The sequence below is a fragment of the Sinohyriopsis cumingii genome, chromosome 18 (genome assembly GCF_028554795.1).
Source record: "Sinohyriopsis cumingii isolate HCF-2022 chromosome 18, ASM2855479v2, whole genome shotgun sequence".
NCBI classification, from domain to species: Eukaryota; Metazoa; Mollusca; class Bivalvia; order Unionida; family Unionidae; genus Sinohyriopsis; species Sinohyriopsis cumingii.
Window position 1 is genome coordinate 75,966,122 of NC_142978.1, and position 27,488 is coordinate 75,993,609.

General features: G+C 34.0%; 1 protein-coding gene across 1 annotated transcript in view; it reads right to left on the reverse strand.

Moving 5' to 3' along the window:
• The window catches only part of LOC149777011 (neural-cadherin-like), a 134,070-nt gene that overhangs the window by 90,925 nt on the left and 15,657 nt on the right, over nt 1–27,488 (reverse strand). Inside the window, exons 2-10 of the mRNA XM_089941760.1 lie at nt 18,227–18,421; nt 16,442–16,688; nt 13,689–13,902; nt 11,949–12,057; nt 10,290–10,419; nt 6,442–6,692; nt 4,380–4,669; nt 3,173–3,634; nt 734–1,099 (exon numbers count right to left, since the gene is read on the reverse strand). Of these exons, the coding sequence (XP_089797886.1) occupies nt 734–1,099; nt 3,173–3,634; nt 4,380–4,669; nt 6,442–6,692; nt 10,290–10,419; nt 11,949–12,057; nt 13,689–13,902; nt 16,442–16,688; nt 18,227–18,421 (2,264 nt within the window). The remainder of the gene's footprint in view (nt 1–733; nt 1,100–3,172; nt 3,635–4,379; nt 4,670–6,441; nt 6,693–10,289; nt 10,420–11,948; nt 12,058–13,688; nt 13,903–16,441; nt 16,689–18,226; nt 18,422–27,488) is intronic.

The following is a 27,488-nucleotide window of genomic DNA, read 5'->3' on the forward strand; positions in this document are numbered from 1 at the left end:
AGTGAAGTAAAGTTGTATGGCAGTGGGACTTGGCCTCATACTTATGAAACTGTCTGACCACAAAAACTCGGACTCAAAAGTAAATAATTAAGAATCATCTTTGAGCTGTTCAATCACAGTGACATTGGCTTGAATATAGAGACACAAACGATGTACGAACACAATCCTATAAATCTGTTATTTTCACGATTATAGCTTCTCTTTGAGTGAAGTTATATCCATTCAAAATTTCTGAAATTTGCCACAAGTTCAAAATTTGTGCTCAGTTTCATGATTATGAGGCTTGGACACTGTACAACAGGTAATGATATCTGAATGAAACAAATCTGAAGTTACAATTTATTAAGATAAAAAACTTTGCTAGCAATGAATAGGTGCTTTTTTAAACAATGAAAAGTAATAAATTAATCACTATAAGGCACCCTTTTATAAAGTGGTCCTTTAACAAAGTCAGTATGGTCATGGATCCGATATTATTAATGGTAATATCAATAAAATAACTCAATATAAGGTAACTGCCCAATATGGTGGTTTGCTTTAGGAATTCCAAGAACAGCATTATAGTGAGGGAGTTCTATATATTGATATAAAATTTGAACTTACAAAAAGTATCAAAATGTGGTGATAGGTGTATGCATTCTAGTTCTGGAAGATAAAATGGTGCAATGATTCTGAAACATTAAAAGCTCTTCAATTCCTGAAAACACAAAGAATAGGAAATCTGGATACTTACTATTGCTCGTACTACCAAGTTGTACTTATTTTTGGTCTCATAGTCCAAGGGCCTTTCTAATGTTATCCTGACAAATGTATCATTGATTGGCATGCATCGGAAGCTTTCCACCAGCACTGATGTCCTGTTAGCATCAACAAATACGAACCCTAGTTTTATAGCATTTACATTGTTTGAAATCGCCTGAAGAACAGCCACATCGTATGGAAACACATTTTCATACACTGACACAGAAGTTACATCAGTGCTACTCCAGGATGGGGGAGGTGAAGTGGCATCATCAGTGACTGTAATTGTCACGGTAACAGTGGAGCTTTGCGGTGTTAATCCTTGGTCAGTTGCTTTTACAGTAAGGTTTACTATTCTCTGTAAATATGGAACAAAATAAAAATTTATCTTCAATGATTATTTTCAAAATCATGATCCTTAAAAAATTAAAGCAAACACGAAAATGAAAAAGCTTCTGTGGCAAATAAAGTATGAACCTATCAAAAAAATGTGTGTTTAGATTGTATTATGGTTATTTTTATAAAACTGTTGACTTACTGTAAACAAGAATTCCACTGAATGTTGTCTCCATAGCTGCCAACCCCAGAGTACAAAAATACTGACTCCTTATGACAAACATACTGATTTTCAGAAACAAATAATGATTTTAAAAACTTTAGTACATATAAAACTATTTTCAACATCTACAACCATCAGTAAAGTAGGACAGTAACTTAAATATTCGATGCCAAAGATGCATGTATTGTACTCAGGCACCTTCTGAATAGACACCCTTTTCTATTCAGGTGCCCATTCAGAAGTTGCAAGAAAGCAAACGCTCAGGCACAGGCTGTTTACAGAAGCCTTTTCCACACCTAAATTTTTAAATTATTATCAATTCCAAGGTGCCGTCTTTCAGTGATGATCTGAATTCTGTGCAATTTATTTTACTGAATTGATTCCTTCTAGCACACAAGAAATAATTTGTGATTTTATTGTCTGGAAAAAAATGTGAAATAAATCGCCAGCAACACAAGTAACTGAGGAAGGTTCATTTCTAAAAGAGATTTAGTAAACCGAACTTCAATCGAGTTACATCAAGGTTCTCTCTGACTCTTATAAATCCCGCAATGAGCTGCTGACGAGGAAGCAGCAAGCTCATGTTCATTAGCTTTTTCATGCCATTTTATGTCATGGGCGCCTCCATGCCCAATAAATAAATCACAACTACACAATTTACAAAATGCAAGGTATTCTCTTTTACAAGTCTAAAGAAGACGGAACAACTGTCCTTACAGTTCTGTTTTCTTTTCTTTGCAAAAGAACTTCTGAATCTTCTGCTTTCCATTCTGCTTTCTGCTTTCCATTTTGACAAGATTAGAAGTTGAATAATAAGAAAATGCGATACAGTGACAGCAGCAACTGATCTGCGCAATCCAATATGGTCGTTGTTGTTGTTGTAGGGTTTAACGCCATTTTTCAGCACACGACAGGCTATACATGGCGGCCAGTATTAATGGTGGAGGAAGAACCCGGGAAAAGCCCGGAAAGAACCACCGACCCACGAGAAGCTACTGGCAAGCTTTTCACATACCCACATTGGCTGAATCCGAGACTCGAACCTACGCAGACAGAAGTGAGATGGCAGTGATCCATAACGGAGAGTGCTTTAGACCACTCGGCCACTCGGGGCCCCTCCAATATGGTCGTTAAAGACTGGCATGGTAGCCTCGATTTCAAATGAACCAATCTTATTTTAGAACTCAATATTCCTATATACAAACGATACATTTACTTTCAGAATGGAACTGTGTGCCCGTTATAAACAGAAAATTGCAAGGACATTTTTAATTTAATTTTTTTTAAAAACAGATTATAACAAGAAAAACTTAAGCCATATTCAGGTCCAAAATATGGGACTTATACAGAAAAAAACAGGACACTTAGCAGCTATGTATCTCACATGTTCTTCTGAGGCATAATTCACAAATCTTGGTCAATTACTAAAGTAAAGCAAGTCATTGTCATCTAATTTTGCCTACGGTCAGAGGCATCCCTCAAGATAAATGCACCCATCAGGTTTAATAACTGTACATGCAACAAAATCAGAGACACTAAGCTAAATGCAACAACTAAATATAAGCACTGAGGTGTGAAATGCTGGTCACTGACCTTTTGACTGTAATGATCTGTAATGATCATTAATGACTGTAATGATCAGTAATGCCACAATGAATACACCTATACATTTTTATGTTGGTACATACAGCAGTGTCCAAGAACATTAGCTAAATGCAAAAACAATGCTGACATCTATGGCAACAACAATGACAATGCTACTGGAAACATGATATATATCTGTCACCAATAATTTGCAAATGTGAAAACTTGTAGTAACAGTAGTAGTAGAACTAGTTGTTGTAACTATAGAGATAAAATTCTACCACTCACAGCTGATAGTGTCCGGTTAACCCTTATCATGCCAGTATCAGGGTCAATCCTGAAGTAATTTCCTAGATTACTTGCAGGTTCAAAGCTGTATCCAATTTTGGCATTAAGTCCAATGTCCTGATCCACAGCTGCAATTTGGATGACTGAAGTATCTACATTTGCAGTTGTCATAACAGATACTTGATAACTTGACTGCGTGAACATGGGTTTATTGTCATTCACATCTCTAATGGTAACAATGAAAGAACACACAGATTCACTCGAAGGTTCCCCAAGGTCATTGGCCTTAATGGTGACCGTCAAAAAGGAAGATGTCAATGTTTCTCTGTCGATTCTTGCAGCTACTGTTACTTTTCCAGTAGTTTCATTAACAGCAAAATAAACAGGCTGACTGTCACCTCTTTTGAGCATAGTGTATCGGACCTCGCCGTTTTTACCTCTATCTTCATCTGTTGCACTGACCTGGGAGGGGGAAAGAAAATAAAACAAAATGTAATAATGTGCAACAAAAAAAACTTCAAATGAAGACTATTATGCTCTCAATACATGGATAATCTCAAAGAAAGATTACATGTTTTTGAGACAAATCCTAACATGTCCAGATTAATTCCATCCATCTCCCTTTGGGATATACTGCATTATAAATGTACGACAGTTTCATCCCAAGATTCACTTGTACTATAATTTGGATTACAATGGATGTACTAAATTAATGCATACAACCTTTCAAAGGTAAGACAGATGTACAGATACATGGACCGATTTAGAAATGTGTCCATATGACACAGATGCCCCCAGAGTTATTAGGCAAACTTTCTCAGTCAAACAGATGCCAAACTTTGGTCAAATTTTGGCAGAATATTGGAAATCAAGGATGACCTAGAACTTCTAAGTTTAAAACTTTATAATAAAAATGGTTTCAACCGATGAAGTTGCTGAGTAATAATGAATTTAATGATGGAAGGATAATATTATGTGTTACAAATTGACATGAATAACACTGTCACCTCTTCAGAATTTGACAGGTAAATAAAAAGTGAAACCCATATACTCCCTGTTTCTCAAGACTGAGTCAAAGAACAAGTGAAAATTACTTCTGACTCTGATCTGCTGTTACATTATGCCACAATAGATCTTGGTCAATACTGTTTGCAGTTGGCTCTGCAATACACATGACAATACACAATCCTATTCTATTGTAACTTACTGTAATGACAGCTGTTCCATTTGCCACCTCTTCATCCACTGAGGTATTTTTGCTGTAGTCAGCACACGATCTGAACTCTGGTGAGTGTGTATTTCCTGTCACAATGTTAATGGTGACATTGGCTGTAACTGAGTGGATAATGCTGGATCCATTAATGCAGCATGAACCATCATCCTTTGCAATTACTTGGAGAACATACGTGTCAGGTATATTTGGGTTCAATACCTGCCTAAGTGTTATGATACCACCATCTGCTGTGATGCTAAATGGACCATTTTGTAAGGTATTATCTGCAAAATATTTCAAACAGTTTCAATCAACAGTGGTCACAGTGAAAAGTTATGCAAAGTCTACAAGCATATAAAGTATGGTAACTGGTCAAAGCCACAACTCAATCAATTTCTAAGGATAAGTAGATCCTATGAATGTGCTATAAATACAAAAGTTGTAGCAAACACCAAATTTTCTGCAATTATTTAAGGAAAAAGAACCTGTATAAAATAGAATAAACAAAAAAATATTGCAATATATGGTTTTATGAAAAATATTCAAGAAAATATTAAAAAGCCTTCAATATGCAGATTATTCTATTTATTTTTTTATCTCACCAGTTCTCCAACTTCTCATATTGATTCTGACAGATATGGCAAGGGTCTATGTCCACCCATGACTAATTGGTATTTTTCTTTCTGTGTTTCCCCCGTTTTGATGGCCTAAAAGAGTATCTTTCATCACAATCTGGTCTGTCTTCATAGGTACTTGTAACAATTTATCCTAATTAGAGATTACTTACAAAAGTATCTCTGTGGTATATACATACTACTGTAATATCTACAGTCACACCTGTTCCAACAGCCACCTCATTATGTTAGCTGTCTTTATAACAGCCATATTTTTCAGGATGCAATGAAATAAATTTTATATAGAATTACCCTCCACATCACAACCTCCTTTAATTTACAGTCTGTTTTAGCCAGTTCCAAAGGTGGTATCAGTGTACTTTCGACATGTATACTACACAGAAATATTTGAGTATTTTACCACTTGTTAGCACAAATTGTTATAAGTGATATGTGTCTGTTATGAAAACTGTAAAAACAGTGAAGTATGAAGACAGCCAAATGACCAGTACTGTTGCAGTAATATCCAAATATGATTACAACTGTATCCAATTATCGCTTCAACTAAAAATTTGTGAATGCACTTTTAATTTGTGCCACTGTATAATATTCAGATAATGGTGTAATGGTTTTTTTCCTTGTTGCAACAGTATATTTTACTACTGCAATGTTATATTCTACTGCTGTGAAAGAAATGTCACCATTGTAACAGTAATTGTACTATATTTTTCCTTTGCTATGATAATGTTACCACTGTTCTACAATAATTTTTTCATCATAAAGCTAAATTATTTCAATAATGTATAATGTTGCAGCAATAAAATAAATACCATAGCACTAGTATTAGAATATTGTTGCACCATTATAGATAATGTGGCAACAACAATAACATTGCAACGACATCAATGTTTAAAATACTGTTCATACCTGCCATAACACAGTGTTTCATGTTTAAAAAAATGATTTTTTTACTCCCAAAGCCCCTGACTTGGTTGTGTTTCAAAAAACACCATTTTCAGTAAACTTCAAAGAAAAAAACACCAATTCAGTATGTGCCTGTAACATGTAGCATATACTGACAGAAAACATCCCTGGAGATTATGTAAAACTGTCATTAATTAATTAAAAGGCAAAGGGGTCAGGTATACAACAGCATTTCACATATTACCTAACTGGCTGACAATAATTAATCGGTATTAAAGATTTATGAGTTTGTGAACAGTGGCAATGTTTCTCTGAAGTTGGGTTTTACTCCATACATAAAACATAAAGCATGATTTTTTTCAGTTGTTAGAACAGTGTTCAAATGTGATTCATTTTATAAGGCAATTCAGGAAGCAATTAGCTATTGGGAAACCAAGCAAAACCCAGCAAAAATAAATACCATTTGTTACTCAAGTTGTTTTACTTTGCATCTGTAAAATGGAATTAATTTTGCTCACCAGAAAATGAGTATCTGACAAAATCACCATCAGGATCAATGGCTCGTATAACAATGACCACATGGCCACCTGTAGCATCAAGACGTAAATTCGTCTGAAGGAGGGTCTGGTTGAATTCTGGAGCTTCATCATTAACATTAGTCGTCTGAATTATGACTTCTGCCTGGCCAGTTTTTGCTGGTGGGACTAAATCATCAGCAAATACAGTAAATTTATAGAGTCCCTGTGGTATTCTATCAAAATCCAGCATTCTGCAATGTAAAAAAATCTATTTTATAATTAGAATACTTACAGAGCTAAAAATTAATCAGAGCTCAATAGACAGGGCCTTTCAAAATTCTGACTGGGTCCATTGCATATTCCATGTTAGCTGCACATTTGTACTATCCAAGAAAAATGTTATTTAATATGCATGAAAGATACTGTTAACTCCATCTGTAAATCCCTCTACCCTATTAAGACTGTTTGCCAAATTATATCAATAGCCATAGATGTAATTCTTGTGTACAATGTAAAGCACATAACCAATGAATGGGGAACAGTACTATATCTGTTCATTATATTTCATTCGCTACCTATAACTAGCACTTATTTGTGCTGCCTACATAATAAAAAGCTGTCCCTTGCTCGAGCAGACTTGGTACTGCATTGCTGATTAAGTATATTAAGTGATAACTATGCAACTGTTTGATAATTAGATTAAACTAGCAACTTTACAAAGTACCCTAATACAGTGTGACCCCGCTGTAACACAGTAGTTGGGAGCCATAAAACCCGACCGTGTTATATACCAAACCGTGTTATATGCAACCAAGTCAGTTAGCTGAAGAAAATGTACCCCCGCCCCCAAAAAAAGTGTTCGGGGTGGGTGGGTAATAAATGCGGGCGGTAAAATATGTGCTTCGTCAGCACAGTTACCATCCTGAATTGATGCATATTAAATGAGAAATACACCTGTAGTGAAAACAGAGAAGGCATATATAATAGTTAACTTTATTTAGAGAACCATGAATTGGTACATATACGCGAATACTGTTTATATATACATGTCTAATGTATAGCATGAATAGTATCAACACCTTGTACTCACCTGCAAACCTCATCATATACACTGAATCCACAATACAAGTGATTCCATAGAAAATATGCACACACAGCTTTAAAATATTCATTAATTTTGTAACAGGTCATATTGGTCTGAATTCAGTGGAAAAACATAGCACAATCACAAAACGAATGACAAAGCATATTTACTTTAAAGTACATTCCAAGTCGGTAAAAGTTAGTTTGCATTTTTCCCTACAAAAAGGAAACTTTCACAGTACAGTTAACATGTCCAGTCACGTTGGAAAATGCAAAAATCTATCAGATTCCATCACTTTTATTTAAGTTTGGTACTGACTTCCTTTGAAGAAAAGTTCTTTGCTGTTACTGAAAGATTGTAGTCAGCTTTCTTTGTTGAAGGGTGCATGCGCTATTGAAGTCACCCCTAAAGGACAGCTTTGGAGAACCAAATGAATGCCTATTTCTTATTGTGGCGGCAACATCAAATAACTGTATTGCATGATCAAGACGTATTTTTTCCATTTGCTTAGTATGTTTTCATAACAGTCGGTGCTTCAAAGGTAATCTGTTTCCTTTGAAATTTCAGCAAACTATGTTATCTGGGTACATTTTTAAAAAGGAATTGGCCGTTGTTTTGACTATTCTAGTTACTGTCCCTCCATGCCTACTGAATAAACAATAAGTAAGATGTATTTTTTTTATTTTTATATTTTTTAAATATTTTTTTTACATTTGCGGTAATAGCGTGATGCTACCTTCCACGTATGCATCTGAAAATTAACAAAGGGTCAACAAACGTAAGCATTCTGAAGGATTTAATTCTGAGTGAAATGAAGAGGAATTTTACTTACCATCCACACACAAATGTCAGTCTCTGTAAATATATTAATAACTAGCGAGCGGCCGAAAATCCGATGAAAGATAGATTACAAGACAATGCCTCGTCCGGTTGATCTCCGTTACCAGAAATGTCAACAACAAAAAGCGGATATTTCACAACATACAGTGCTCATGCTAGATGTCAGGGTAAGCAGATTATGAGATAACAATGCACTGTTTAGATGGTTTGTCAGTATGGACAAAGAATTTGTTTATGTAACAATAGTTAAATTTCAGTGCATTTTATATCCAGTTTACAGCTTCCTTTCATGGGGCCTCTGAATTTCTGCAAACCAATGGTTGTATATAAAAGTTTAAACAGCCAACAATGTCACCAACAAATAAAAAAAGCCACATGGTATGTTTTGCAGCCAATAAGGAAAAACAATCCAAGTTTGCAACATTGGCGAAGACCTACACAATCCCAGAATAAACGTTTTATGCGTTTTTTCTTCTTCTTACTTTTAAGAAGAAAGAAAAAATACTTTTTCGTGTACAAAAAAATACGTATAAAATTTCAGGAGCCAGGCCACGATCTTCTTGTATTATTCATACGCAATCTATTCCCCAAAATGATAAGCAACTTTTTACGTTTTTTGTATACATTTTAAGAATTTTTTTGTGCACAAGAAAAATACATGTTTATGAAATTTCTGGAGCCATGCCACGACTGTGTTATATCCGAATTTGCGTTATAACGGAGCGTGCTATAGCAGGGTCACACTGTACATTGTCTTTCACCCTAAAAGAACTGAGATCATTATATTATATTTAAATCCATTTAGCTCATATAGGTGGCTGCAGCTGATTCTATCAGTACAGAGTGAGCGATTTCTGTAATGGTGAGATATCCACAGTACTATCAAGCAAACTAATTACAAAACATTTTGTCTTATTTCACTGATAAAGAAAAAGACCAATGCTTCCCTGACATCATTTCCATTTAAACTTTCATCAAGAAAGCAAATTTTTCAGTAAATCATGTTTCTCTCTACTTACCCAATCACGTTAATGTTAAGAATATGAGCCACACTACCTTCCGAATCCAGCCCTCTCAAAAGACAAAAGTTGATCACGTCTGTCTGTATTAGACACAGGGCAATAACTTTTACCCATTCCCTCCACTTGCCACCAATGGGTGGCACTAACTTTAAGCAGCACAAATAGAGTCTGGGCAGAGGAAATAATTAGATCTTTGTACCACATACAATTTCTGGGTGAATCCAGCAAAAGATGCATTGGGTGCATATCCAGATATTGTTCTGAAGTCAACTGGGTATGGTAACCACATGTGCAACTGAGATCTACCATATCCAGAATGTGTTGTTGTGGAGCCAAATCTTGTAGATAAAAGCTCAAGAAGGCTGACTGTGCTTGCCAGTCAATTGCCTTAATGAATTCTTTGGTGGAGACATTACGTATGGTCAACGGCTACAGCTTGTAGAGATTGCTCAAATTCTGTTCTGGTGACATTTCAAAGTATGCCACACATATTTCTCACTTCAACCATGATAATAGGTATTGAAAATTTATGTCCTCTTTTCCCTGGTTTATCTGGGCGAAAGACACAGAAATCAGAAAGATGTTTCTTGTAATTACCATATATAAGTGCTCGTGAGTATAGTCCAACTGCAAACAAACTAGACCCTGATCTGCTGTCACATTATGCACCATCAGACCAGGATCTATTCTGTTTGTTCTACTAACTCCTAACAAGCTGTATAGACACATATCTGTCAACACATTAAGCAACAGCAGCTCTGGGTATGTGCAGTTGGACTTGATTAATAAGTAAGTATATACATTTTATTTTCATGACAGTAACATCTGGTAACAAATATGAGTAAACAATGTTTACATTTGGGTGTACACTTTACATGGTAAACACATATAAAATGACTTACCTCTTGACTATAAGGACACCAACTTGAATGACACCAGTTTGAGTGGTCACGTTTTGGGTGATAACACTGAAATGATCATCACTCGCGCGATAGGACAGATATGTATTAGCATCCTTATCTGTGGCTGTCACTGAAACATAAAGTTTTCAATTTCAATACATGCCCTTTTCATGAAGTTATTTATTTTTCAAGCAAAGACTTGCTTGAGATTTTGTTTAAACTTAAAACATCCAGACTACAATACAATACTCTGACGTTCAATGTATCAACAAAAGCAACAAAATTGTTTTCAATTAACTCCCAACTATTTTTAGAATCAGGGCTTGAAAATTCCACTCGTATTTACAAATAGTGGCTAAGGAAGGGAAAGGCCAATTTTCACGATGCTCATCTAACTGAACACACTGCATTTTCAGAAGATCATGTTAAACTGATGCAAGACAAGTTACACCTGAGGCCCCAATTGGCTGAGTGGTCTAAAGCGCTCTCCGTTACGGATCACTGCCATCTCACCTCTGTCTGCATGAGTTCAAGTCTTGGATTCAGCTAATGTTGGTATGTGAGAAAGCTTGCCAGTAGCTTCTTGTGGGTTGGTGGTTATTTCCCGGGTTTTCCCGGGTTCTTCATCTACCATTAATACTGGCCGCCATGTATAGCCTATCGTGTGCTGAAAAATGGCATTAAACCCCACAACAACAAAACAAGTTACATCTGCTTACTCAGCAGAACAAGTAGCCCAGTGAAATCTTTTTTCAAGCCCTGATAATGACCAATCTGGTTAAGAGTCATACTGGGTGCTATACCATGTTTGCTATCATAAAGAATCGGGCATGTTGTTAATTCCCCAATTGGTTACCTCTTTTGCTAACCTCTTTTCTTAGAGACTGAAACAGAGTCCATCTTCTCGCTCAAGATTCTAACAATGTAATGATTGCAGCCTAAAATAGAATGATTTACCACCTCTATGTGTTACTCAAAAAAATTTATTCAAATCAGCTGGTAACAAGATGGAATGTTAACTATTTTGCCATTTCCTCACTGACTTTTTATAATATATCTATGTACCATTAAATGGCATATGGCAGTTACATAGACTTAACCAAAGCATACAAAATCCTAACAGTAATGTTTAAGTGAAAATAGTATGAACATAGTTATTCATGTTATACAAGTATGCATGTATGTGGTTTAACCAGTGCCAATTAAAAGATCTAAAAATATATATATAAAGAAATGCAAAATAAAAAGCTGAACAAAGACAAACCCTTCCAAATGAATGCAAACATAAAGTACATGACAAGAGATAAAAGGTAAAGATGTTAAAATTCTGTACATAAAATAAAAGATAAAGGTATAAAAAATAATCTGTGCAATATTTGGTCAAATCTTATTCTATAAACTGTATTTCTCAAAAGGTCCTAAGATTTTCTCTCAACTGGGTTCACATGAACAAAACTATTGCCTCAAAGGGTTGAAGTCTATACACTTGACAAGATATGTGTACCAGTGTCTGCTGATGCTGGCAGGACATGCCCTTTGGTTAAGGCTCACCCATTGATGGGTATATATCTGTGTCCTTTACATGATTGGCGCAATACCAAATTCAATTTAATACTAGCTTTGTATAACTACTGATAATAAATTCATGTCTCAGCTTACATGTTAGAATAGACTGTCCAACTGGCTTGTTCTCTGGCACTGTGGCTGTGTATGTGGACAAACTAAACTCTGGGTCAAATTCATTGCGATTCAAGACCATCACTGTCAACTGAAACAAAATTATTAACAAATCGATCATAATGAATAAATTTAGACTGAACTCACTGGCACAGACAACTAAAAACTTAAAGTCAAGTGAGCACATAGTATGTTACCCAAATAGTCAAAGTACCAAACTCTGAAATCTTAATCAGCTCTTGGTCTAAAATGTGTACAGATGTTTTTGAGGTTGCAGGCTGGCAGAAACTTCATACTGGGACCACCAAGTCTGAATAATGAAGATCACAATGCACCTACTGGTACAAAAGACATTTGCTGACCAGGTATCGGGTTCTGTCATAAACTGCTAAAAAGAAGTTGGGTGATGAATCAGGAAGTAGCATAGACAAAAAAGTAATTATTTCAATTCTGTAGCTTGGGATGACATGCCTATACAAACCTTGCCACCATCTTTGCTGATGAAATAAAAAGGACAAAATTGCTGACAGCTCTCTTGCTCTTTATCCAAATGCCACAACATTAGACATTTAATCTGTATCATTTCTAAGTACTCAAGAAAAAAGTACAATAATGACAGGGAGATGGCTTGATGTCATAGTAATAAGAGTGCCAGTCTGTGCACAGCCATTAAAATATTACAGTATGTAAAAAGAGTATCAATATGTACAGCCATTAAAATATTACAGTATATAAAAAGAGTATCAATATGTACAGCCATTAAAATATCACAGTATATAAAAAGAGCATCAATATGTACAGCCATTAAAATATCACAGTATATAAAAAGAGTATCAATATATACAGCCATTAAATATCACAGTATATAAAAAGAGTATCAATATGTACAGCCATTAAATATCACAGTATATAAAAGATTAGCAGTCTATGTACAACCATTACATGTCACAGTATATATATATATATATATATATATATATATGAGTAGTAGTCTGTGTACAGCCATTAAATATCATGGTATAAAAAACAGTACCAGTCTGTGTAAGACCATTAAATATCACAATATATAAAAAAAGAACCACCAGGGTATTCGTAACAGAATGGACTTGATACTAAGCATGGGCAATAAGAATATATTATTTTAGTTGGTGAGTTAAGTTTTATTTATTTTTCTGGAAGGGAAAAATCCAAGATTATAACACAGACCAGCGATCATGCTGGGCTTCACCAGTGATGGAGACTGTGTTTTTTGGGGGGTCCTTTTTAGTAACAAAATATACAATCTGGCAATTTTAGGGGCAACAACATTTCTGGCTGTTAAATGCAAAATCACAGGCATGTGGTCTATTGTTCCTACCAAATCTGTCACGCTTACATTGACATTGACATTCAAATGGTCCCAGGGGTGTTTAGATAAACAGATAGCACTGTATTATGAAAGTGGCAACATTTATTAAAAATTTGGCAACAAAATAATGAGGCTGGTGACCTTTTGGTAACAACTTTTTAAAGCCAATGCCATCCCTGGCAAACATAATTTTGTCAAGTACTATTGAAGAAGAAAAAGATTTATATTTCTACCAAATTATCTCTGCACATTAATTTGGCAAAATCTTATCTATAGCAATTTCTAATTCAACAATACTCTCAGTAAAATAACATTTCAAAGTCAGTGTAACTATGCACATGACATCATTGCATAACTCAGCAACAACCCCATACCTGAGCAGTGCTCTGAAGGCTGGATGGGTTTTCTGTAGCTCGGACCAGCAGTTGGTATGACTGAGCACTAGTCTCATAGTCAAATCGATCCCTGACGATTAGATCTCCATTAATGTTGATATCAAAAAGCGGGGACGACGTGCCTTGTTGAGTTAAAATGCTATATGTAATGGCCATATTTTGGAAGCTTTTTGCTTGTATATTGGTATCCACACTGAAAAGAATAAATAAAAAAAATAAAGTTTAACAGGCAACATTAAATTAAAAGCATATCAGCCGTAAACTTTTAGCATAACTCGGACTTCACAACATGGTATTAAGCCATGAATGGCATCAGACAAGCAAGACATGAATATTAACGTCTTACAAACTTTAGGCACATGGTAATGCTAGCATAAAAAGTTTCAACAGAATACTGTATGAGTTTCAAAATCTTAAAGAAAAATATGAAACCATATCAATGACACTGATGCTAATGCCATTGCCACTGGAAAAGCAATACCTTCTATCAATTAAACTGTACAGTGAATTCAGTGCAAACCAGTGACGTTAAAACATTTAATAAATCTGATTATTAAATAAAAAGCTTCAGTTTTGGAGGACTGCTATAGATCATTCCAATTAATTTAGTTTTATCCAAACAATGATAAGACCAATGAATTTTTATCTTGAAAATCTATAACACATGTATATCCATAGTTTTGCACTAATGTGTATGATATTTGATTACATGAAATTATTGTCGGTTTTGATATTTTGAATACAAATATTCTGAAAAATGCAACACAAATCTGAATGTAACTTATAAATGATGACCTCTGCAGTATGAAACAAAGACACAAGTTGTCCCTTCTATAGCAATGAAGCTGTGACCACAGTTTATTCATGCAAACAAAGTTTTGCAATAGTTTTGCTCACCAATAACCAGTCATAACAACACTCTTCACTGATAAGAATAGAATGTGATCAGTGCCATAAAAATTTTAATAAGAAAAGAGGCTCTAACAAACAAAAAATTGAGGCACAAATACAGCATTCAAAACTTTGCATACAATAATACAAGGAATGTACAAATTAATACCATTATCATATATACTTGCTTTTATGTCAAGTCCAACTGCGAACAATATTGATCCTCATTTGCCATTTTATAATGTGCCAGCAGATCAGTTATATAGTGTTTGTTCTTCTAATTACTCCAAACAAACTGCAGAGACCTAGATCTACCAATGTAGTTTGTGATGGCAGATCTGGGTCTGTGTTGTTTGCAGCTGTACTGACTTACAAGTGATTATATATCGATGACACTAATCACAGATCACACTCTCAGTCCAAAATAACAACTGGTTGCCTCCAGTCCATATGCCATCATTCAATTTTATCAAAATAAGAACCTCTCTTCCATAATTAAAATGAAAGAGACAAAACCCCACCACAAAAATGTAAACACCAGTTACCAGTAACATCGATATCTTCATTGATAATTCATCCCTGCTAACCAGATAGGGCAGACTCATACAAATCCTAATTGGATAAGCTGATTATTTTCACTTCATTTTTTTCATCATCCCAAACAAAGGTGATTGAAAACAAACATGGACTATGACCAAATCTTGAAATACTTTTTCTCTGATGACCTATAAAGTCCCACTTCAGAGAGATATACCTACATCCAACCATATATATATATATATATATATATATATATATATATATATATATATATATATATACACAGAATGGGATCAACAGAATTCATAACATTAACCTGGAACTAATAATCACATCAAAAATTCAAAAAAGTCTACCATTCGCATACAACAGTGAACTTTTAATTCACTTTTAAAGTTTACAACAGGGCATTCTGTACTGCTTTACAAAAATCAATGGAATTTGATTTTTAAATAAAAATACAATATTTAATTTTTTTATAACAAATTCATCTAATTTTTAAACACACCCCCATCCCCACCTCACTATATATGTTTGTTTACAATATGTGACTATAAATACTGACCATACTGTAAAATATAAACACTACCAGCTACATTGGCTACAGCAATTTAGTCAATGAACAGCTTACATCCCAAACTGGCTCAGCCTATTTCATGTGATGTATACAATGAAGAAAAAAAAGGCTTAACAGTCAACATGGCTGCTGTGATTGGTGAACCAGATGGTGACCAAATGCATGTAGGTATTTACCCTCTAATTACTAAAAAGTGTACTGAAAACCAATAAGAGCTCAGAGATGATACAACAGACAGGCAACTGGGTGTGGGTACTTTCCCCCAAAACAGCCCTTTCCCATCTACTTTATGAATCATTGTATTGATGAAGCAAAAACATATGTGTTTCCTATTGCAATGTTTTTAAAATTAGGATAGGTAGGTTTAATTTTTAAATAATATATATACATGTATGAAAATTATTAGTATTAATTAATCTACTAAATGCTTCAAGTATTGATCTAAACCAACTCAATTAGATGCACAAATCAATTTGGGAATTATTTTTTTTAAATTCTTTTATTTTCTTTTTCTCTGGGAGAGAAAAGCGCTAGGGTCTGCAGTGAAAAACAAGGATGATCAACAAACTGGAAACACATATTTTTTTAGCCTAATGTTCAAGGAATCATGTCATAACTAATTAGTAAAACATCTCTTCAAATGAACCAATATAGACTCCTGGTTGGTTAATACCAGGAATAACAATGTTGATATAATTATGGACAGTGCCCCATGTTAACTTACACTGCATTGAAACTATTATCTTCCATGAATCTTGCTTCATAAGACGGCCTCTGAAACTGGGGTGGCAATTCAGTGGCAGCAACAATAGTAACAGATTCCTGTTTTGTTTGTACAGTCTGTCCATTTCTGTCTGTTACAAGAACATTGTAGACATATTGGCCGCTGAAGGGGGTAGTACCAACAGTTACAATATCAGCCTCCCTTGGACGATTTGTGTATGTCAAAAGCTGGAATCTACCATCTCCATCTATAAGATAAGAGAGTAATAGGTGGGAGTTTACTCTATGCATATTAATGACTCACACATTAAAATATATCTATGGTACTTGTTTTAGAATTTCTTGTATCCATGCTAATAATGTATATTAAATGTTCTATATTTAACACGCAACTGTGTCAAGTTTAGAACTGAAATTTGTAGCATAGTTTCCTGGGTTATTTAGCTTTTAAAAAAAGCAATGATCAAGTGTGGCATCTCTTATTTGTCGATTGCTCTAATACTCTCTCAAAAACCAATGAAATCAGCATAAAAAGAACCGATAATATAAAATTTTCAAGGATATGTTCTTTTTGTGTTCTTATTTGCACAAGTGTCACAGAAAAGTATGACCAATAGATACACATAAAGCATACATTGCACATCTGCATCTGTGTGTTGATTTTATGACAAACAGATGTAATTAAAAAAATATAAATATAGTACAGTATAATTTAAATAGACGAATACTTTGATATAAAACATCATTTAACAAAGTGTTAGAATACTGGTTGCCATGGAAATAACTAGCATTTCTAAAATACTTGCAATGTGTCAATTACAAATATAATTATTTTCACATGCCTGTTTTCACTCACAAAATAAAACCCAATATAATGTACAACAAATCTATCCCTTTTCAAATCTAATGCAAGTAATGCTTCAGTTTTATAAACCCTTTAAAATATACACACTATAACTGTATGTTCATAAATTTGAATACACTTGATAACACATGTTTATACATTGTAAGAATAACCTTTACACTGAAAATAATTTAACTTGAAATGGTCTTTATTTTGTATACTGCATGGGATTGTCATATCCATGTATGACATTTATCCAAAACTAGAGGTAATGAAGGAAAATAATACAACTATTGTCTATTGGTAGTTTTACTTGAAGAAAAAAACAAAACTCCAAAGTAAGCCATTTTGTTGTTGTTGTTGTAGGGTTTAAAGTAATTTTTCAGCACAAGATAGGCACATGGTGGCCAGTATCAATGGTGGAGGAAGAACCCAGGAAAACCCTGGAAAGAACCACCAACCCACAAGAAGCTACTGGCAAGCTTTCTCACATACCCACATTGGCCGAATCCGAGACTCAAACCCACGCAGGCAGAGGTGAGATGGCAATGATCTGTAATGGTGAGCACTTCAGACCACTCGGGGCCCCAAGCCATTTTGAATATGTTTAAAATAAACCAAACATAAATATTGACGAATAATATATACTGATGCATATTTTTAGATGTTCAGAGTACAAAAGCACACATATTTGTAGTAGAAAGATAGATAGGTATATTCAAAGCCGACATTAACTGTAGCAATAAAAACGTATTTTCAGTGTTGCAAAATCTCATCACCATAGGCGTGCAAGCCCAAGTATTTATAGCTTTAGTGGCAGTATCTACATAGTAATAGTAGTTGTTGCTGTTGCTGTTGTAGCAGTAACAGTAGCAGCTGCAACAGTCATAGCAGTACGTGTTTTACAAAAATGAAGTAAAACCAAAAGTAACTTTTACTTACTATTAGCGGAAGCAGACGCATTTATAACAAGATCTGCATTGGCATCCTTATCAGCTGCTGTGAGTGTGAACACCACAATTCCCTGAGAAGTTGATGGTAAAACTTTGGCCTTAAATGGGTAGTAGGTATCAATGAAATAGGGATTCTCATCATTTACATCAAGCAGTGTTATCGTCACTCTTATTGTCGCGACAACTGAAAGAGAAATGGAAGAATTGAAAATACCAAATAAATAACTGCAAGGGAAAAAAACTATTTTATGAATCTATGCATCAGATTTCTAAATTATAAAGATATAGCTTCCTTTGATTACAAATTATTGGAAAAAAAGCAATTATTTGAAAGCAACACTGAAGCACCCTTGCCCAAGTTTTAGATCATTTACATACAGTGTATATGAAACACAAACTTGAAATATATATCTATCTATATATATCTATCTAATATATATATATATATATATATATATATATATATATATATATATACACACATACATGTATATACAAAGAATTATGAAAAAATATTTCAACTTTATATGTTGTTCTAGGAAACCTATATATAGAACTGTAAAATTCACATACAAATGTAAATAGTCTAGACTCAGATCTGATGCTGAATTTGATGCTCGCAGATCAGGTTCTATACTGTTAATTTTGATTGGCTGGCTAATAGTGGATCTTACAGCACACCAGGGCTGTAAGGCTATATGACATAGAGGTGAAATACACCTGTGCCACATATTGAGACGATTCATGAAACACAGCCTGCGATACGATACATATCGATACATATATGAACTTGATACACTTTCCATCTTTGGAAGGTAGGTGGTGTCCTTTCCTGTATATTGCCGTTCTGGTTCTATTTTCAGTTTGCAGATTACAGATAGACATATAGTTATGTTTATAATTGCATTTCTCATTGATGAGAAGATAACAACAAAACTTTCAAACAGACTACCTGTTGGTGGCAGAGTTTTATCCAATGTTTTAGGCCATTTAATGGTAGCACCATATAACTCCCTTTGTTTTGTACAACATAAATGATCTGAAAACATCTTGTTACCAATTTCGTGTCTCAGTTACACATGGAAGACATTACGATGTTATCTTCAAAACAGAATAAATAATGCAATTTCTTCATGCAAAGAAAATCTGATCTAGAAAAATTTGGGCATGATAATAAGGATGAATACCAAAATCTATCACACTTTATTTCCTGCAGATGCAAAAAACTGTTGCAACCACAGGTACTTATATTTATTAGTGAAGAAGGAAACTATTGACTATACCCAGTCCTATTCTACAATTTTATTTTAACTTACACAAGGTAATAAACTTGAGGAGTTTGAAATCTCCCCCATAGCTCAAACATTCTATGCCAATTTCATTTATTTCATCAGCATCTTTATTCACTAGTTAAGTATCTCTGCATAAAAAAGATAAATTCCATACTTGTTCCCGATGTACAATTTAAGGAGCGATGATGACAGGATTTTATCTTAAGGGAGACCTCTCTCTTTATCAAAGATTTAAAAAGGGGAGGAAGAAACGGCCATAGGTCAATATTAATCTAAATTTCAATACATGTCTCTCTTTCTTCCTGCTCCACTTTCTTAGACCTCTACTAAAATCAACATCTTTGACAGATGTCACTTCTAGGTGTATAAGCATTAATCTGTTAATTATTTCTGAGCATAATCTGCTCCTTCTTTTTATCAATACTGTTCTGTGCTCCTTTCTGAAGGGGCATATACACAGCTAACTTTGTCAGCTTGAATATGTTGGGAAACATCTTTCTGACTGTTGTGTACAATTTTCCAGAGTACACTCACTGTTCACAGGTATTACTGTCTGGATACTTCTGCACCTAAATAGGATTTTTCACTAACATAAACTTTCTTTGTTAACAGTAGTTTACTGACTACTATGTCAAATTTCTTATCCGTCCCATAATGCTGTATACGGGTATTTAGTCCATCAATGCTTGTGCATACAGAGGTATTCAAATAAATATCTTTACTTAATTTCATTTTTTTACCCTTATTTTATTCCATTTATCTTGACCTAATATAGATACATGTATATGGTTTTGTGGCATATGATTCACAGGGCGAAAACTGATTTATAAAGAAAAAAAATGAAAATTGCATTATACTTTTAAATTGTCGGTATTTTATTTAGGCTCAGTATTCTGCCCTTTGTACATTTAATTTTGAAATATCACTGAAAGGGTCATGCCGTCAATTTTTTGTCTATCCAGCATCTATATCTGACAAATATTTAACGTTTCGGGATCAAAATCACTCATTGGTATCTCCATTAATACTTTCTGAGCTCCAATAATCTGATATACTTCACAACTTTAAAAATTACTGTCATCATCACTATCATCAGCAAGTACTTCCCGAACGAAATCATAATGAACCATACCAGGAAGCAGACATTTAGGGTTTACTAGGTAGCCCGTATCTTAAATAAGCATTTGTAACATTTTCTTTATGAATGGTTTCAAACTACACCATAATGCTTATTCCTGGGCACTTTGTGCTAATCAAGTTTCACAACCATTCATGTCATGCTTGAAAAACCCAGATGTGGAATAGCTACTATCCAAAAAACAGATGTCATGACAAGAACAGTTAAATAAAAATTGTATACTTCGCCCAGCACATATTCACATGTGGGACCTTCAACGAACCTGGGGGAGTTCTCGCCTTTCACTCTTTCTCCAAGTGCGTGAATTCATAAAAATTTTACACAATTTGCCCAATAGCACACCCTGACAGCATCTCCGTGTATGTACTTGACATATCTAATGACTGTCCCACGAAGACTCTGTTGCTCTGCTATATACTTGTTTGTCATGCAGAGAATAAGCTACATGTACATTGATTTCTGATTGCTGCTTATTGTTTAACCTGGACCAGAACAAGCAATAACCACAAATGAGATTTCATTGTAACATATTTCACCGTGCAACAAACCGGAAGCGTAGCTTTCAAATCAACCACAGGAGACAAGATACAATTCAAAGTAGAAACTTTGAGTGAAAGTGGTTATTAAATTTGCGAGTAAAGTACTTCATTATACACGTGGAACATGTTTGGAATGTACGCTGAACATACCTCTGGGTTAAGATAATTAGCATGGAATGGGGGGGAGGGGGCCAGATTACAAACCATGTCAATTTGTGTTAACTTGTAGATGGTGAATGGGTATTCTCAAATAGTCATTTTTGTTTTTACTAATAAATATGAGTGCCTGTGACTACAAAAGCTGTTCATGTTCAGATGGATTCTAATTTTAAAGAATTACAAGGCAACTAATAATAATTATTCATGACTGCTAAAGACTAAAATAACATGCATACATTAAGTACCGTTTTGTATCGATTCTCTGTCTCTTGCATCGATATGTGTATTGTTTCAGCAAAAGTATCAATATATCAATGAATCATTTCACCCTTAATATAACGCCACAAAAATGGTTATATGATAAATAAACTGAATTTTGGAACTGTTTTCATAGTCTGAACAGTCTAGAGTGACCAATAGACTCTTCATATAACAGCAAATCTGGGTCTATACAATTCATTAGAAATTATTAGTACACTGTAGATTCCACAGTGTAGATCCTAATCTACACATGTATCACATGACAGCAGATCTGAGTCTATACAATTCATTATAAATTATTAGTAGACTGAATATCATAGCCAGGGATCTACAGGCTCATCATATGACAATAGTTCTGGTCTACACAATTCATTTGAAATTATTAGTAGATTGAACCACATAGTCAGGGATCTACAGGCTCATCATCTGGCTCAGATCTGGGTGTATACAATTCATTTTAAATTATTAGTAAACTGAACAATTCATTTTAAATTATTAGTGGATTGAACAGTATAGACAGTGACCTAAATGACATCTTATTTGGATTTATAAAATTCAACTGAAATTATTAGTACACTGTTGATTGAAGAGTGTAGAGTCTAATCTACATGTGTATCATGTGACAGAAAATCAGGGTTTATGTCTTTTGTATCACACTGGATGGCAGACTTATAGACTTTTAAAAAAATATTACTTCAAACTTCAACAAGTCACCTTATCTACAAATTTTGGTAACAAAGAAAAGAAAATTTCAATTATATTTGTTTAGGTGATAATAAAACATTTTTATTAGAACAAGAAAACTGCATCAAAATAATATGACCAATGTTTTCTTTTTCAAATGCATATCCATAAAACTTGGGATTAAACCTGTAATGGTAGTTGAGAATGCAGCATGCAGGAGGTCACAACTGAGTCATACCAAAGACTTATAAAAATGGTACTAGCAGCTGCCTTGCTTGACAATCAGCATTAAGAGGTTAGTTTTGGACTGGTCGACCTGGTTTCAGGATAATGTGACTGGGTGGGACATGATGCATCATGTCTGTGGCATGATGCTCCAGTGCTAGACATCTCTATAAACTGTCACGCTGCAGACATCGTAGCGAAAGGACTGAACATTTATTAAGCTATGATAAAAATCCAAATCACACACACATACGCACACACACTGGACTTATACTTGTAACAGCAGTTAAGAATTACTTGAATTTTGGTTAACATCATTTACAGTATTGTTTACATATCACGTAAGTCTTCAACACATACAGGACTTGAATTTGGTTCCTTCGATAAATGAAAAATCAAACAACAGTTTGCCTACTTTCACAGCTGGTTTTCATTGTGTGATATCATGTGCATAAGGTGCACTGACTAACGATTTTATTGTAATATGTGCACATATTTTAAGGAACGTTTCATTCAATCAGGTGAAAGGAATTTTTATCATCGCTGCTGTCATCATCATTGTCATTATTATTATCATTATTATTATTATTATGTGACTAATAAATGATTCTAAACATATTTTATGAAAAACCTTATCTTAAATTCATTTCATGATTCACAAGGAAAACATTTCATGTAAACACTGTCATAATGTCACGAAACATCAACAGTCCTAAGTATCATTTTCACAGACTATTTATAGTTTACACCTGGTTTTAAACCAGGACATTAATAGGGGATAGTCCCATAATTTAATTCCTTATTGTACTGACAATGTGTTGCACAATTATAGAAATCAATATTAAAGTCAATATTCAATTTTTAAGCCCAGTTTGGATTCTGTATTTGTTGGTAACATCAAAGTAAAAAAATATCCTGCATGCGTCAATTAGTCAACTGAGAGATATGTGTATACATAATCAGATACATACAGTACTTATTATGATAGGTGTGATTAATATCTCGAGAATTGTAAGAATTAATATTAAACATATAAAGTCATGTAAGTTACTCATCTATGTATTTAACATTCGAATTAGATTTAAAATATAAAGATGACTACTATTTGATTTATTTACAGGGATTTTAAAAATAAGATTCTGATAAAAATTAGTGATGCAATAAGATACTAGTTAGACAAAGCTGTTCAAAAGTCGTCAAAGAAAAATCTAGATCAAATTTAAAGATTTTCTACCTTCCTCCAAATCACATTCATGTACTGTTGTCAGCAAAGTCATTAATGTATTTAATTACATTGTAAATATCTTCACTGATTTGTTCTGCAGCATTGGGTTAAATAATGAATAGGACTTGGAGTCATCTCTACCAAATACTGAACATATGTCAGATAAAACTTTTTTTAGATACCACATATTACTTTTCATTTTATTACCAAAGAAATAATAAATACGTCTAATTCAAAAGCGACTGGCCTTGATGGCTTGCTGGTATAACTTTTACTGTCCATAGACTACACTGATGAATCACTGATTTACATCTTTATTATGTTCACAGGTACAAATACTTTCGTAGATGATTAGAAAAAAACTCGATTTATTCTACTCCTTAATTCAGGAAATCATTCAAATCTCAATAATTATAGACCTACTTATTGTTAGCAAAATTATTGAAAGAATTGTTGAAATTAATTGTATGACTTAATATTGTTTTGTAAAAAAAAACATTCTGGCTTCCATTAACATCATTTATGCAAGAGAACACTTGCTGGACTGATTGGTTACTAGTTAAAGAATATGATGATGGAAAATTAACTGGAGCTTTATTGTTCGACCTATGTTAAAAAAAAATTATACTTTTACTTGTATGGTATTACTACATAAATTATCAGCTTGTAATGTTGCAAAAACCCCAGTCTGATGATTTTCATTCTACCTTAATAGTACATGTACATTACAATCTGTGAATTGGAGAGGTACTGTATGGAAATTTCCATAGGAATACCACACGGATCAATGCTAGGCCTTCTCTTTTTTGTATTACATGTATATAGAAGCAATTTTGCAAAGTTCTTGAAACATTCTTCATTATCTATGTATACAGATGATATCATATTTTGTTAGTGATAATGAGCAAACAAAATGAAAATTTACAAAGTGCTATGAAATGGATAAATGACAAAACTTGGTTTAAATTGACAGAAAACCTAAGGCTAATTCTGCAAAGCACAACACGCAGCCAAATTGAGAGGACTGTATTTAAAAGTAAATGGTACAAAAATTGAAAGCATTAAATGTGCCAAACTTTTAGTTGTCCTTATCACTAATATTCTATCCTGGTCCAACCATTTTGAAACACTCTTGATAACTGTATGTAAGAAAATAGGAATTTTAAAATGGGTTAGATGATTAATGTCTGATCAGTTGATCTAAAAAGTGTACAATACAGTTCTTTTTGCCCATTTTTACCTACTGTTGTACCATGTGGGGTGAATCCTGTGATCAAATGCATAGACTATATGGCTTACAGAAAAGGGCAGCCAGTGATTTTAAATGTCAAAGATATCTGAACACCTACATCATCTCTGTTCAACATACTGGGATGAATGCCAATTAAGGATTATAATTTTAAGAAAACCAGTTCTTACTTTCAAGGTCTTAAATAAGAACAAAAGAGTGTCTTCAAGTTTTTAAGTTCGATAGGAACTTAACCACCAAGTAGTGGAGTAAATGGTCAAGTGCAAGCAATGATTAATACTACATATAAGAAAAGTTTCAGCAAATCATTTTAAAAACTTGCTTTTGCTAATGCCAGTCCAGTTATATAGTTCGCAGCATGAAACAAGCACCTAATGTTTGGGCTTTTAAGAAACTATGCCTATTTTAATGAGAAATCCTGATTTTATTACTTCATAATACATCCTTGTGATCATAACATGCTAGCTTTGTATAATCTGTATTATGCTAGATTTGTTTTCTTTTATGCAAAGTTAACCTTGTACATTTTTATTAATTACATGATACACTTGTTTGTTACTGTGCAGAAACCATTCTTCATTCACAGTAACCTTGATCGCTGATTTTGACACCAAAATCAATGGGGTTCTTTCTTACTCTAAGTGCAACCCATCAGATTCTGGTAACTGTAGATGGTGGACAACTTGAGTTATTCTGCTGTTGTTGTTGATGTTGTGGGTTTAAAGTCAATTTTCAGTACACGATAGGCTATATATACATAGTAGCCAATATAACTGGTGGAGGAAGAACCCAAAAAACCCCAAGTAATAACCACCAACTCACAGGAAGCTACTAGCAATCTTTCTCATATATCCACATTGGCCAAGTCCAAGACTTGAACCCCCACAGACTGAGGCTAGATGGCAGTGATCAGTACAGGCAAGTGCTTTAAACCACTTGGCCACCTGAGGCCCCCAAAGTTATTCTGCAGAAATTACACTGGTAACAGACAGTCAGAAATCATCTTAATACAATCCACTTTATGGCAAGCATTTTATATATGAATAAAAATGACCAAACAAAAACTGTATGGCACAAATGTATAACAATTGTTGATAAAAATGTCAAGAAATGGAAGGATATAACATTTATTAGAACATTAGCAGCTGTACCTCTGGGTTATATTCAGACTTAAAGCAAAATTATTGTATTAATTTGTCAAACACAAAAACATGCTGGAAAATTCTAATGATTCTTGATATATGTTATCCTTCCAAGCTTCACCAATGAATGCTACAGGTGACAATCTTTTGATAAAGGTGTGTAGTGGACTGTTACCTGTGGCTTGAGACAATGATGATACTCTAGTTTGCATTAAACTATTCATTCCTAAAAAAGTACTTTTCTTTCAGAAAATATAAAAGAATTTCACCCAACATTATTCTTCACTGTTTATTAACATTATTATTAACTGGCTGCAAGCATATTTATCTTCTTGAAAAGACAACATTTCTACGACAGCATTTTTTTCAAGTCCAACAGTAAAGTTTTATCCGAACAGATATTTAAACAAATCTTGAAGGATGACAACAAACGTTAATTTCATTGGCAGTATCTTTTATTTTCAATCTGGGGCTAAGCTGTATGTTTTGAAGGTGCTGATACATTCAAACAAATGCATATACAACAGAACCGGGGAAACTCATTCAATAATATGGTTCTGATAAGACTCCAGGAGATAGCCTTTATTGTCCAGTGCATTGTGGCAATAAAACATTCAAACAATTTCAAAGGATAATTATGGCCACCTTATGTTCAATGTCAGACTTCTAAAGTTAGCAAACATTTATACATCCCATGTTAGGCAAATATGGCCATTATGTGAATCGTGTAAAAAGTTGCAGTTGCACTGATGTGTCATGAAATTGAGAACTTGGATTGCAGAGGCTGCAAACTATTTTTGACACTGGATTCATCTAGCTTTGTATTTACCTAATGGGTAGATAGAGCTAATATAAAACAAAAACAAAATTGCAATTCAAATAATCTGAATATAAATTCATCACAAGTAATTGTAAATATGCAATGCAAAAAGATTTTTTAATATTTTGACAGTCCCCATCCCTCAAGTTTACAAACTGTCCCTTGATCTTATCACAGAAGAAGAAATTATGTCTCGTATGAATGTTCACTGAACTATGTATGACTCATGCATTTCAGAAACTTAAGTGTTGTAAATAAATAAATCTCAAACCAAACGTTCTTTATACCTTCCTGACATTGTGAAGCAAGGAAATCGAGTGTTGAGAGGACTATACATGAGGGAATTAAACGGGAGATCGGTAGCAATAGACTGACCCAATCTGTTACAATAAATCACAATTCTGACATTTGTAAACTATTTTACCATATATGAATGTAAAGCAAGTTTAAGAAATGCGTGGCAACGGGTTTATTATTGTAGTCTAGGTAAAGGGAAATAACTTCATAACGACGCGAA